Source organism: Crocodylus siamensis, chromosome 11 (genome assembly GCF_052110815.1).
Source record: "Crocodylus siamensis isolate JL-2025a chromosome 11, ASM5211081v1, whole genome shotgun sequence".
Taxonomy (NCBI): Eukaryota; Metazoa; Chordata; order Crocodylia; family Crocodylidae; genus Crocodylus; species Crocodylus siamensis.
Window position 1 is genome coordinate 6,968,594 of NC_143405.1, and position 13,238 is coordinate 6,981,831.

Here is a 13,238-nt window from a genome sequence, read left to right on the forward strand (position 1 = left end):
TTGGCAGGGGATCCCTGATGCTTCCAAGGTTCAGAATCAGCTGGTGGCACAGAGCTGAGCCCTGGTGTACAGCACCATGGCATGATGGCTCAGGTTTGAGGGCTCCAGGACATGCTAAGTGCCCTCTGCTATCAGAGCAGTCAATGGGATCTAAGGGAGTGCTGGACCTGGCAGGGTTAGTTACTGATCTTTATAAAGACAACTCCAGAACTGCATTTCAACCAAACCAGTGGGTGCCCAAGGTGAACCCTTTTCTCTCCTTGAGTAAAATAAAACAGCTGCTGTTAACAAGGATGTGAGGTTCCACACTGACCTGTGCCCAATCTCATGGGCCATGGTGACTCCCAAGTCAAAGCCAGTGTCCTCAGTGATAATGCAGCTCCAAGAGGAGGAGCAGGCTCCACCCAGCTGAGTGGCTCCACGAAGCTCTTTGTTCCCATTCAGTAATTCCAGGTCAAATCTGAGGGAAAGGAGGGAGGGAGGCAGAGACAGAGAGGAATTAAAAACCCAAGCAAAAATGATTTCCAACCAACAATTCTTCAGCTTCTCCCCAGCCAACCTCCTCGTGTATTTCACACCCCTTTTTCACTGTAATGGAGGCATCCACATGGACCCCACCCCACACTTCCAGGCATATGTCGATTCTCTGTGAAAGCACATGTGATTCCCATACCCAAGGGGAATGAAAGGCAACAACAGAGCCCTGCTGGTAGGAGGCAGGGATGCAGAATCCCCTCAGAAGAGAGCAGAGCAATAAAACAAGGGGACTGCTCTCAGTTGGAACTCAGCTTGTGTCATGTTTACCACCACCCACAAAGCCAACTGAGAGGACATGAGCCTGGAAGCTAAGCAATGTTCAAGAACAGAAGACTCCAAGGAAATCTCTGTATTGGGGAAAAATTTCTATCACAGCCCCTGAGTCCCTGTATCACCCTGGCTTCCTGCTCCTTCTAAACCAGCCCTCATCCCCTCTCCAGGCAAAGATCTGCATTACCTGGTCACATACAGAACAAGATCAGCATGCTGGGGATCCGAGTCATCCTGGGGATTGACCTTCTTGCTCCACTCACACACACTGATGAGGGAGGAGGTGATATTTGTAGTGATGTTCAGATCTGCCTACATGAAGGAAAAGTGTTCATGCACCTCAGTTAGTTTAGGATCTCAGCAACCCCTTTAAGGCTGACAAGAGCAGAAAACAAGCCTGTTCCTACCTCTGGTTCTGTCAGGACAATTATTCTCATGAGGTGAACCCTGAACTGAGCTCCCAGTGAAGCATCTCTCAGCAGTTCGGCACCCTGGCAAAAGAGAAGCAGGATCCACAATGATTACACGGGGAAGATGCCAGAGTGACTGCTCCTGTCTGCCCAATGACATGTGCCTACACTGCCACCACACTGGTGAGGACCTTCCCCCTTCCCAGCTGAATGCACTGCCAAGATGAGAGGCCAGATAATTATCAAATATACGGGTGTTTCAGAAACTAATGGTGACATGGCTGCACACACTGCAGGTCTGTGACAAAGTGGGAAATTACACAGCAAGAGCAAACACTGAGTTTCCCACATCATCAAATGCACCCATTGTTTATGGTTATGGAGAGTAGTTATGCGGACCAGTACATGATCGTTGTGCACAATTGTTTTATTTCAAAACTGCCATTAGTTTCTGCAACACTCCCATACAAAATCTTCACATTGCTGTGGCACTCCATGCGTAGATGCTTGCAAAGGTCCATGCCCTAAAGCTCCTGGATCTATCTTGGAACTAAACTCAATGTAAAACACCTTGTCTGGTCACTAAAGGGGAGTGCCATGATCCTCAACAAGCAAGGTTACAGGCCACACATATTGATGAAAACCAACCTGGTAAGGAATTTGATAAATGTGAACACAGATGCCCGAGTTCCCCAGGGTCACCCAGCCCTGACAGTCATATGGTAAATGCAGCAAATGGGTAGTGGAGGGGGGAAGTCAATAATAGCAATCAAATGCTAAAATGCAGAGAAGTAAAATGGACTTAAAAGGGCTTAGCCACTAAAATTCTGGGGAGTCTGACCTTCCACTGAATCCCACAGGCACTGAATCCAGCTCCAGATTAAAAGACTCTTAATATTGAAGTCGGCACCAGGTATTCATCAACACCACTAATGAAATTAAGGAACACATTTTCCAACTACGATGCTACAGCGGCACTCACAGTACTTGCCAAGGCCCTCCTTCATACATACAGCTTCCTCTGTGAGGGTCAGACCCCACGCAAAGCACAGGACTGCGGCAGCAGGCAACTGCTTTGCACACCATCCAGCTTCCCCGAGAGAGCACTGGGCACTCCCCACAAATGTCCGTACAAATGTTTTCAGAAGCTTGTGCTACACGTGACTGGAGGGTGAGCAAAAAGCCTCGCCAGAGGCTACGCTGAACCCATGACACTACAGAGCCCTGAGATGATGCACTGAAAACAAAGAGCAAGCTACTCACAATGTTCAGGTTGGTGAGGATATACCTCTCAGTGTGTTCTCTGTGGAACTGGTACACATCTGGGCCTGCTGCAACCAGCAGCTCCAGGTGCTTGACAGTCCCCTCAGACCTTTTCCAATGGCGAGGATGAAACTTTTTTTCTATAATAACAACAAAGCAAAGGGGAGTTTAGAAAGCAAGAAGACCTGGGGGCTCCTGGGGACCCATTCCCTTCTGCTGAGCACAAGTCATTCACAAGACTGAAACCAGTGCAAGTAGGAATCTGTGAAGTGCTGGAAGGAAGCTCTCAGCAGCTGCCACCCTGGGCAATTTAACATATGCAAGTTGCCCAGGGGCAGCATTTGGCTGTCAGTTCCTATGTCAAGGCCAGCATGGCCAATACCTTTTGCTGTCTTTGCCCCTCTCCCTGTGGTTCTGAAGATGAGGTGGGGCCTGAAGAAGCTGAGGTCCTTCAGCAGGCTCCAGTGTTTACTTCTCACAGGCTTGATGTGAATCTTTTCCTCACTTGCAGTGATGATGCCTCGCTATAGGAGACAAAGATCCAGCCCTCTGTTATTCCAGTGACCTCCAATGCAAGTCACATACGATCTCTCCTCCCACACTCTCCTGTGTCTTATTTCTTTACTTATTTGCCAATCTTGGTATTTCCTTCTGTATGAAATCTGGCAACATATACTGCATTGAACTGTAAATGCTTCAAAACAGCAATGATACGTGGTATGTCTTCTTTCAAGCACCTTCACAGCGCTGTACTAAAGAGCTGAGCAGATCCCAAATCCCAGTGCTAGACTGTAAACCTTGTGAACACTGGGAGAAGCTTGGATTTCAGCCTCTAGCTCAATCTCCCTCCTACCCAGATGAGAATCCCCTTGCAGCCAATGCTACATACTCACCAGCTGCCCTTCGCAGTAACTGACCCTACACACAGCCCCCAAAGGAAGCAGTGGTTTTCCACCTGAAAAGCAGTTGCCCGGGAACCATTTTAGCAAGCTAACAGAAGCGTTCAGCACTCGATGGCTCACAAAGGAAGGGGGAAGGAGTTCATGATCCTCTAGAAATTCAAAGGTGTAGAGCTCTCCCCATGACTGAAGAGAACAGCGTTGGACTTTACAAGCGGTCAGTCCAACCTGGTCTTCTTTACAGGTGCAAGCAGGCTGAACAACAATGAACTCAGGTACTACAAGAAAGAAAGGAAATGACCAAAAAATTACAGGAACCGTTCACAATAACAACAGACATACATGGGAAAAGACATGTCATCAATCTGCTTCCATGAAAAACAGCCGTCTCTGGAAAGCTCGTGACCCTCCCCTTAAATAATATCACTAGCCAAAGTCTTTTGTGTTTCTATCTAGCCCAAAATTAAGGACGATCATGTTCTGAAGCATAGACTCACAATCACCGGGGAGGTCTTAAGTCTATTTTCAGCTATAAAACTGATTGCTTGTAGTCGAGATTTGTAACCACTCCGTGCCTTTGTTTCCCCATCTTCTATAAAATTGGGATAACAGTTTCTTTGACAAGGGTCACAATGTTTTTGAGTTCATCATCTCTCAAGCATTACTTAAGAGTAAATAATCACCATTTAAATACTAACAGCATGCTGGGTACTGGGCAAACAGAGAGAGACGCAATGTCCCTACCCTCAGAATCCAACAAGCTAAATATCTTAGTCTTGAATTATCAACCTAATCTCAAAATATTATTCTAATCTCCAAAACATTTCTAAATAAACACAACCATCCTCAGTCCATACATTTGGACCTAAATGATTTGGATCTGTCCCTAGGGTTATCTGTAGTCTATAACTCTACCAATTTTGCATTAAAACAATAACAGTTAGCATAAAGCAGAGTTAAATGGAAGAATCAAAAGGAATTTCTGACCCATTTTAACAGACGGCTGAACAAGAGACCTGATTCTTTACACATTTCAGCCAGAACTGCGTATGTGAGTAAGGTCATTCACACTGAAAGCATCGTAAGATCTAGGTTAACGTTAATGCAAAGCTCTTCAAATATACCATATTAGAAACAATTTTAAACATACAATACAATCCAGAATTAAGATAGAAGTAGCCCTGCATACCATCAATAACTGACTTGGTGCCAAAATAAGAGAGAACATCTTCTGGATCCAAAGCCCTGAGAAATTTCTGCAAAAAGAAAAAAAAAATCTTTGCCTTTTCAAGGAAAAAAAGAATCCATGTAGACACAACTTTAATTCATCAAAACCTAATTATTAACTTAGATGTTTTACATTTTGATTCCCCTTTTTTGCATTAAGCATATGGAACACACAGATCATCCAGAGGAAATGATTAGTGAGGTTTCATAGACTTTAGTTTGAACATACATTATGTTATTTTGGGGGGAGGCGGGCAGGGGGAAAGGAGTCACACTTACCTCTTGGATAGGAGGTAGCCAGCCGAAGCCTAAGGGGAACATAGTAAAAGCTAAGATCATAAAGGGGGTGCTCATTGTGGAAGAGCTCACGCTGACACCGCAGAGCAAATACTGGCCTTAGGTTTAGCCCAAGGCATCACATGGAATGGAAGTTAGGAATACACAGAGTTTAAACAAATACAAGAGCTGATCCTCTCAAGGGAGGAGCTGCCAAGGGGATTATTCCGCTGCTGTGAGGCTTTGCAGGAACAGCTGGAGAGAGACAGACAGCTTTTGCGCAATGTTTGCAATTTTACTACAGCCAAAGAGCACAGGAAGAGTAGGAACCCAGGGCCAGTTTTAACAGCCAAGTAAACAAGTAAAGAAGCAACACAGGAAAGGAAAAGCAGCTTCAGAGCATCAAATCTGGGGAAGAGGATCCCTTCCAGCTCCTAAGGGCCTGATCAGCAGCACCCACTCAGATAAAATTTTCAGTTACCCCTAATCTAGAGGGAGAACAAAACACAATGTCACTGAGTTTGCAAAAGCGAGCTGCGCTTAAGGCTCAGCTAACTGATTTAGTACTCAATTCAGCAACAAAAAATAACACGTAAGCCAGACTTTTGTGCTGACTGCAAATGTTACTGTATGCGTGGATCCACTGGTAAAAATGAACAACTTTGGATGAAGATAGAAAAGTGGCAGTGTCCCAGGATGTGCTGAAAGAGGTAGTCCACTATGCTAGCTCCAAGTCAGTCAGACAGCAGGGTAGATATGCACCTTTATAGACAACGTCATTAGAGACAGAGAGCGCACAAGTTTTTGTGAACCCAAGTTCACTCCATCAGTGCCGGTCTCATCGGGCATTCAGAACAACCACGAGGCTTCGCCGGCAGCTCTGTGGGCTCTACCCTGAGCTTCTAGACTTCTTACTACCCCAGACTCGAGACAGAAATTTGAGGAAATACCCTAGATGTGCCCTCAGTCGGATCGCTGCTGTTTCGCGCATAGTGGCGTACGCTCAGAAATTAACTGGACACGTGAAGAGTGGTCAGCGTTGGCTGGCACAGACCCTACCCCTGCCTCATCATGCTCAGCTTGCAGCTTTGCGCACCGGCGGCAACTGCAGAGAAGCAGAAGGAGCACCCAAGCAGCCAGCCGCCTGCCCACCACTGGCAAGCGCTCACATGCCACAGCTAGGGAACCGCTGGGGAAAATGCTACTGGACTGCCCCACTTCACAGTCACGCAGCTGCAGCCTTCCACATCTGGTGGCCTCCTGGAGACTGTGCTGACTCGCCTGCCCGCCCTGTGTGCTCCTAGCTTGGCCTCAATGCAGCTCTTGCAGCCTCCTCCTGGCCTAAAGCAGCCCCCTGCCCTCCCCTGCAAAAACGCAGCCCCTTGCTGCCTGCCCCGGCCCAATGCAGCCCGCTCCAACCTCCTCCCGCCCCAACACAGCCCCTTGCACTGAAGCCCCTGCCCCACTCTGCAACCTCCCCTTGCCCTCCCCACCCAGTCCCTGCCTCAGCCCCTCCCCGCCCTCCGAGCCACGCGGCGCATGCGCGCCACGGCCCCAGCAGAGCCGGAACGGAAGTTACTGGGGGCCGTTTCCGGCCGGCGGACTCTCGGGGTCGGTTTCCGGACTGGTTTGCGTCGCGTGTTACCGTCCCGCTGTTTCCGGGCGCGCGGGGCCATGGTGGGGCGGGCTGGAGCTGGGGTTGGCGTGATGCCGCCGCCGAGGCAGGGCAGGAGGCGGTGGTTCCGGCCGGCGGCGCGGGACGCGGCGAGAGCCCCGAGGGCGGCGCTGGCGCTGCCTCCGACGGCGGCGCGGGACTTCTCCGCCAACTGGCGGGCGCTGCAAGAGGTGCGGGGCTGAGCCTGGTTCTCTCCTAGTATTAGACCGAGCGAGCATTGGAGAAACTAAGGACTTCTAATTCAAATCAGTTTTAACCCAAGATCTTTTTTTAATTCAATCAGTTTTACACTAGAAACTTTTTTAAATTCAAATCACTTCTTAAGCTAAGAACTTGTTAAATTCAAATCCATTTTTAAACTAAGCTTTTCCACAACTACTGAGTTAGTCTACTGAAAGATGTCACGTCTCCCCGAAGGAGCTTGCCTATAACTTTCGGGGTAGGGCACCTCATTCCTTCTGTGGGGCCTTTGAGCATCTAACGTCTGAACCTAGACACCTTAATCCTTGATGCTTTTTAAGGAAAATCTCCTCATGAGATTGGAGGTTGGGCTTCTCCCCACCCCCCACCCCCCCCAAAAAAAAAAAGTCAATGGGGCTTGGTGGATTTCAGGTGTGAGGAAGACGTTAAAGTCGGAACGCTCCGGTTAATTGTTGGGTGTTTCTTCAGGTGCTGAAACGGAAGGCAGCCGGCTTGGCAAAATCCCTCCCGGCTTCCGAAACGTCTTCCAAGCCGCAGCGCGCAACAAAAGATGTCAAAGTGATTCCAGCCGTCTATGGCAGCGGGAACACAGTAAAATTCAAGGCTGTAAACCAGATGGAGGGTGATTCTGGCCAAGCTGGAGCTTCTCCGACGAATGCGAAATCAGAGAGAACTGCGCCAGGCAAGAGCCTGGGTGATGCCCGGAGCAACAGAAAGGAGTTCAAGGCAAAAAGGGAAAACGGCAATAGTGAGAAGCAGGGGGACATAAAGCATAAGAGGAGGAAAGCTGAAGAGCACGCAGCAGAACAGCCGCCAACAGAGTGAGTACTTTAAACCTTATGCTCATCTATGTCGGTGCTTTAAACTGTTTTAGTGGCAGCTAAATAATGAAATAAAGGCTGATACAATGGCATGCTTTTTCTTGAGGGAGGGAAACCCTCTTTCCTTTATGATGGATCCACCCAAGTATTTCAGACCTCTTCCCTACTACCAAGTTACTGCAGTTCTCTTCCCTTCCCATTCAGATAGGGGGGTTACAGTTCAAACAACTATTTGGGGGACTTTTTGACTTCAGATTCAGAATTTAGACTTTAGACTGCGGAGTCACAGCAGCTCAGAAGGCTCAACTGGATACAGGAATAGGAAGAAGTTCAGAAACAAGGTATCCCTGAGGAGCCCACAATAAGAGAAGTAAAAACCACTCTGATTGACCCAGTTATTCAAATGTTTGAACAAAACTGGTCTGCATGCTCAGGTTGTTGAACTAGTTGGCTCTGACTGGGACTAAACTAGGTAACTTCTTTTCTTTTATAAACATCAAGCTTACCCAAACTGTAAAAAGTCAAATCCAACAGTATTAAAAAGATCCTTTTACATTTTGCTTACCAGGGATGACATCTGGTTTGATGGGGTTGATCCAGAGGATATTGAAGCAGCAATAGGACCTGAAGCAGCCAAAGTTGCTAGAAGAAAAATGGGACTTGAAAGCACGTCCAAACCAACTGTGGAACAGGTGCTGGTTAAAGAAAAGGCTTTCAGTGGGTAGGTTGTATTTCTAATGCAACAAGTACTGACAGTATGATTGGAGGCATCAAAAACTTACTCCCATTCTTACAATTGTGGACAGAGTATGCAACAATGTCTTCCTGAGTCTGCGGAGACTATAGCTGCTCTGTAGTGTTAACTGTTCCGTTTCTATTAACTGGTGCCTCACTTGTCAGCATAGCAGTCAGAAGTATGCAGTCTCAGCAAGGGCTTTCTAATCTGCATGTCCATTTTCCTTTTAGACTCACAAAAGCTGTAGCCATGGACTGTGAAATGGTAGGAGTGGGGCCCCAGGGGGAAGACAGCATTGTGGCTCGTGTGTCAATCGTGAACCAGTTTGGAAAGTGCATTTATGACAAGTATGTCAGGCCTACGGAAAAGGTGACTGATTACAGGACAGAAGTTAGCGGGATACGGCCTGAGGACACAAAGAAGGGTAAGTAGATTGGCTTTTCCCAGAACACCCTTAAGAAAAACCTTATGCAACTTACTGAGTTACTGTCAGTGTAGTCAGTGTATCAGGAATCTGCTGAATTCAATTTTTTGAGCAAGAAATAAAGCACTTGCACAACCTTAATCTCTCTAACTATAAAAAGAATAGTGCAGGGGAGCATGAATAAAAAGTCCTGTGAAGATGCAATTTGCCCCAAAAGGCCATTGTTGCCCTAGTAAAAAAGTAGTTTCTAACACTTGTGTAAATGCAAGCCTAGCATTGGACCAACAAGTGGAAGTTGACTGTTTCAACTTTTTTTTTGCAAGGCACCTGTCCTGGCCTCCTGTTTTTGCTTCCTCTGAACAAGCAGGGGATGACAAAGTACAAGAATCATGCATTCTTCTGCATCTTGGGTCCTAAGAAAGTGACCACCACACATGATGGCCTTTCTAATTCTCACTCAACTTGCTAAATTGCTGTTTAATGTCCATATTGAAACTATATTTTTATGTTGCATTTTCAGGAGAAGACTTTAAAAAAGTTCAGGAGGAGGTGGCTGACATCTTGAGAGGAAGGATTTTAGTTGGGCATGCTGTCCACAATGACTTAAAGGTACACATCTCCATACTTGTTGCTTTGAAGGTAAAACTTTGGTGATTTTCGTTACCCAGATTCCACCTGTGCTGGACACCATATTGTACAGCAGTCCAATTTGTACAGGTAACAAAGCAGGCATTCAACGTTTCCTTCTAGTCTAGAAACAAACAGCAAGTTGATCAAATTATTTTCATATTTGGGGGTAGCTTAGCTGTAGCACTGCCTGTGAAGAGCTGCAGTAAGGCAAGGCCCACAGCATCTTTAATTCAGAGACTAGCATTCCACTCTGCTCAGGCAGGAGCAATGTGCACAATGTTCTTGTAGTCTCCATAGGGAACACATCTGTATTGAAATCTATAAACTCACTAGGGGGGGACCAGAAGGGTTTGGGAGAGACTTGGTTTCCCCTAGTGCCCCCTGGCATAACAGGAATAACGGCCACAAGTTGTTGGAGAGTAGGTTTAGATTAGACATCTGTAAGAACTACTTCAGAGTTAGGGCGGCTAGGATCTGGAACCAACTTCCAAGGGAGGTGGTGCTGGCTCCTACCTGGGGGTCTTTAAGAGGAGGCTTGATGCCTACCTAGCTGGGATCATTTGAGACCATTTTTTTCTCCTGCCCTGGCAGGGGGTCGGACTTGAAGATCTGTAAGGTCCCTTCCGACCCGATTTCTGTGATTCTGTGAAGATGGCCACCGTCATTGCCAGGTTATGCATCCCCTGTTTGAACATTCTCGATCAGAATTGCTCTCATTGTGAATTGTCTTTTCTGCCGGTGGAAGGACGACTAGCTGCAATGTAGTTGAATGTACAAAATAACCTATTTACAGAGCAAATATTTTTCTTTCAGATCCTGTTTCTTGACCATCCTAAGAAGAATATTCGGGACACGCAAAGATACAAACCTTTCAAACAGAAAGTCAAAGTAAGGAACTTGGGAATTAGTTCATATTTTGAAGTAGTTCCAGGCCAAAATTTCTAGAGGACTAGGTATGAAGCTGGGAGTCAGAAGCTCCAGTTTTTGTTCAGCCAATGAGTTTGGCCTACCCCCTATCGCCCTCTTGCATCCGTCTGTAAAATGGGGATATCTGCCCCTGCCATTCAAAAGGATTAATTAGTTGAGTATTTAAACAGCCCTTGAAATGTTGAAAATACCACGTAATATTTTGCTGATCAAAATTACATATAACATTTGTATGCAGTAAGTTCAATGGCTCTCCCAATTTCTCAAACATGACTTAGGAAAGCTGGTTTTCCTGTCACTTTTCTGGGCAAAAACACAGGGCATTAAAAGGTGAACATACAGCCTGTTTACTTGTTGTGGGATATTGCTTAGAGAATCAGTTGCTTAAATTTACAAAATATAGTTACTTCCATGACCTCAGAAATGGAAGATGTAACAGTTGACTTTAATGTGACACGTGACATTTTACAGTTCAAAACAGAACACACTTTTTTTCTCTCTCTTCTTGCTAAATATTAAAAGATCATATATGCAGCTTGTGATTACATTGCTACATTCATCCAGTTCTGCTGCTGAAGGGATTTACAAGCACAGATGTCTGAATTGATCTGTCAGTGGCTTAAGTCAGGGGTAGTCAAGTGGGGGGTACACGTACCCCTGGGGGTACTTTGAATGGTCCCAGGGGGTATGTGGGATGAGGCAGGGATGGAGTGCCGCCACCCCACACCGCTGCCTCACAGGAGCAGGGCCAGGGCAGGGTGAGAGCAGAGCTGCACAGATGCCGCACTGCCGCCACTTGCCATACCCCCCAGGGGTACACTTATTAAAAAGGGGTCCACTGGGAGTACACTTATTAAATAAGGTTGAAAACACCTGGCTTAAGTCTTCATCTTGCCAGTTTGTGCACAGAATCTGCTACATGCTGTGGTTGGAAGTGTTCTTATTCTAAGCCTTACCTTTCTAATTAATTTAAAAATGACTGCAAAACTTGGCCTAAGTTAGTGCCTTCAGGGCAGTGGGGGGAATGTTTCATTTCATTTTCTGACTTGGCTAGTGTGTGATTTTGTTGGCTTTGGCTCTAGAGTGGACGTCCATCACTGAAACTGCTTTGTGAGAAACTGCTGAATGTGAAAGTGCAGACATCGGAGCATTGTTCGGTATGTATGCCCATGAGAAAATAGAATTCTATGGATCAGTGATGTATTAGGCTTCAGCTTCTGGAACCCTGGGTTCAAATTTTACTTAAGGCTTTGCAGCCTCTATCCAGGACACTACTTACACCTGTTTAAGTACAGGCTGTCCGGTGTTTCCCTGCATTGGGCCAGTTACTTTACTTACATATTTTTATTTACCCTCCATAAACAAATTCTGTAATACTGCATCTAAATCTCTTAAGTCTCCTGAGAGAAACAGTATGGCAAAGGTGACTTTGATATCAACTTTGTGTCCTAATGTCAGTGTCTTGTGCCATTCTACCTACAGCTGGTAAAAGGAGCAGGTGAAAGGTGATTAATTAGCCTTCTACTCCATCTGTAGTAGTCAGGACTTCTTTGGTGAGTAAGAGGAAGGAGCAAACAAAGATGTCTGAAAGAGTGGGGAAAGTTGACAAGAATATTCCAAAATACCATGTTTGATAATGGTGTCAGGAGGCAGAGGTCCTATTCAAAGCAAGGGATTACCAGTTTGTGCTAGCTGCCCTACATCTTCCTGATCTGGATTTTGCTTTTTGAATGACTAGTCTCTTTTCCCCCTTAAATCTCACACTGGGGAGGAGAGGTTAAAATATCAGTTGAAATAAAAGGTGCATTTATTGGGGGAAGGAAGATGTTGACTAGAGCATTTCAGCCTTTAACCTGTTGCTTGTTCCATTATCTTTCAGATTCAGGATGCACAAGCAGCTATGAGACTGTACACGCTTGAGAAAAAGCAGTGGGAAGCAGCTATCAAGGAAAAAATCAAACTTAAGAAAAAATAAAACTTTAATCACTCAGAGAAAGCAATCTGAAACTGACAGTGGCTACTTTTTTCCATATATGCAAGAACAAGGCTTTCAAAGGGAATGTTTCATAAAAGCACCATGAGCTGGAGGTTGAAAACTTGGAGATCTTCATCCACTGCAGTGATTTCCTGCACAGCGCTATGGGAAGCCCTTGTGTACTCTGCTAGTACAGTGTATCATTGTATTTATTATCCTTTCTTACTTGAATCTTTGGCAACACAAGATCCTCCCACCCTGGGGCCTGCTTCTGGGAAACCAGGTTATCTACTCTTTCCTCTTCCTCCTGTATGTAGTGGTATACCTATTGTTTTTAACCATCTAAGCTCTGCATACAGTTAATATGCCCTGGAAGACGTTAATTCCTCAAATGAAAGACAATGCTGCTCCAAGCCTTAGCTGGAAGTAAATTAGAAACTCAGCTCTAAGTATTATTTTTTTTTAATTTAGATTTCCAAGGAGAATGACATTTACTTTTGGCTTTTAAGTAATTAGGAGCAACACCATCTACTACCCCTCCAATCCCACTTGTGCCACCTTGACAAGAAGAATCTAAGCAGCCTGTTGTATGGTTCCTGTACTTGTTCATCTTTTGAGTTTCATTCACCTTAGAACTGAACATCTGTAGTGTAACTTCCCTCAGCATCATAAAATTTGTGGCCAGCGTGCAAATGCCTGATGTGCTTTAAAAGTTTCTATCACCTGTGAAGACAGGCTAGAAAACTAACTTGACAGTGTTCAGTAAGTAAACATAGTAATTACAGGAGGAAGAAAGGAGTGAAGTGTATGCTTTCCCAAGGATCGGTTATTTCATTCATATCGAGTGTCAGAACACGTATACAGTAAATTAATAGCTATGACAATCCATTATGGTGAATCCTCTGTGAACTGGTTAGTCACTACTAACCTTACAGAGGAGCCATTATACTTCAGATGCTATAGATTA

At 45.6% G+C, this 13,238-nt stretch overlaps 2 protein-coding genes across 4 annotated transcripts in view; one reads left to right on the forward strand and one right to left on the reverse strand.

Moving 5' to 3' along the window:
- ADAMTS13 (ADAM metallopeptidase with thrombospondin type 1 motif 13) overlaps nt 1–6,289 on the reverse strand; it is a 28,261-nt gene extending 21,972 nt beyond the window's left edge. For 2 of the 3 annotated variants that reach the window (XM_090021177.1, XM_090021176.1), the window contains exons 1-8: nt 5,645–6,289; nt 4,569–4,635; nt 3,374–3,657; nt 2,863–3,004; nt 2,481–2,620; nt 1,215–1,298; nt 995–1,119; nt 314–460 (exon numbers count right to left, since the gene is read on the reverse strand). In XM_090021177.1, the coding sequence (XP_089877303.1) occupies nt 314–460; nt 995–1,119; nt 1,215–1,298; nt 2,481–2,620; nt 2,863–3,004; nt 3,374–3,657; nt 4,569–4,635; nt 5,645–5,731 (1,076 nt within the window). In that variant the 5' untranslated portion in view covers nt 5,732–6,289. Of the gene's footprint in view, nt 1–313; nt 461–994; nt 1,120–1,214; nt 1,299–2,480; nt 2,621–2,862; nt 3,005–3,373; nt 3,658–4,568; nt 4,636–4,885 lie in introns of all 3 variants that reach the window. The other variant, XM_090021178.1, reaches the window with a different exon arrangement.
- A 220-nt stretch (nt 6,290–6,509) lies between these two features.
- REXO4 (RNA exonuclease 4) lies at nt 6,510–13,126 on the forward strand. The gene is made up of 8 exons (XM_090021442.1): nt 6,510–6,727; nt 7,227–7,579; nt 8,148–8,300; nt 8,546–8,739; nt 9,260–9,348; nt 10,183–10,257; nt 11,379–11,453; nt 12,176–13,126. Exons 1-8 carry the CDS (start codon nt 6,557–6,559, stop codon nt 12,269–12,271), a joined length of 1,206 nt encoding a protein of 401 aa, XP_089877568.1. The 5' UTR covers nt 6,510–6,556; the 3' UTR covers nt 12,272–13,126.
- The last annotated feature ends 112 nt before the right edge of the window (nt 13,127–13,238 follow it).

Bases quoted from the DNA above. Each gene is read 5' to 3' on its own strand.
- REXO4 (XM_090021442.1), top strand. From the start codon at position 6,557: ATGGTGGGGCGGGCTGGAGCTGGGGTTGGCGTGATGCCGCCGCCGAGG. The intron at 8,301-8,545 runs GTAGGTTGTATT...TTTTCCTTTTAG, and splicing joins AAAGAAAAGGCTTTCAGTGG to ACTCACAAAAGCTGTAGCCA. The intron at 9,349-10,182 runs GTACACATCTCC...TTTTTCTTTCAG, and splicing joins CTGTCCACAATGACTTAAAG to ATCCTGTTTCTTGACCATCC.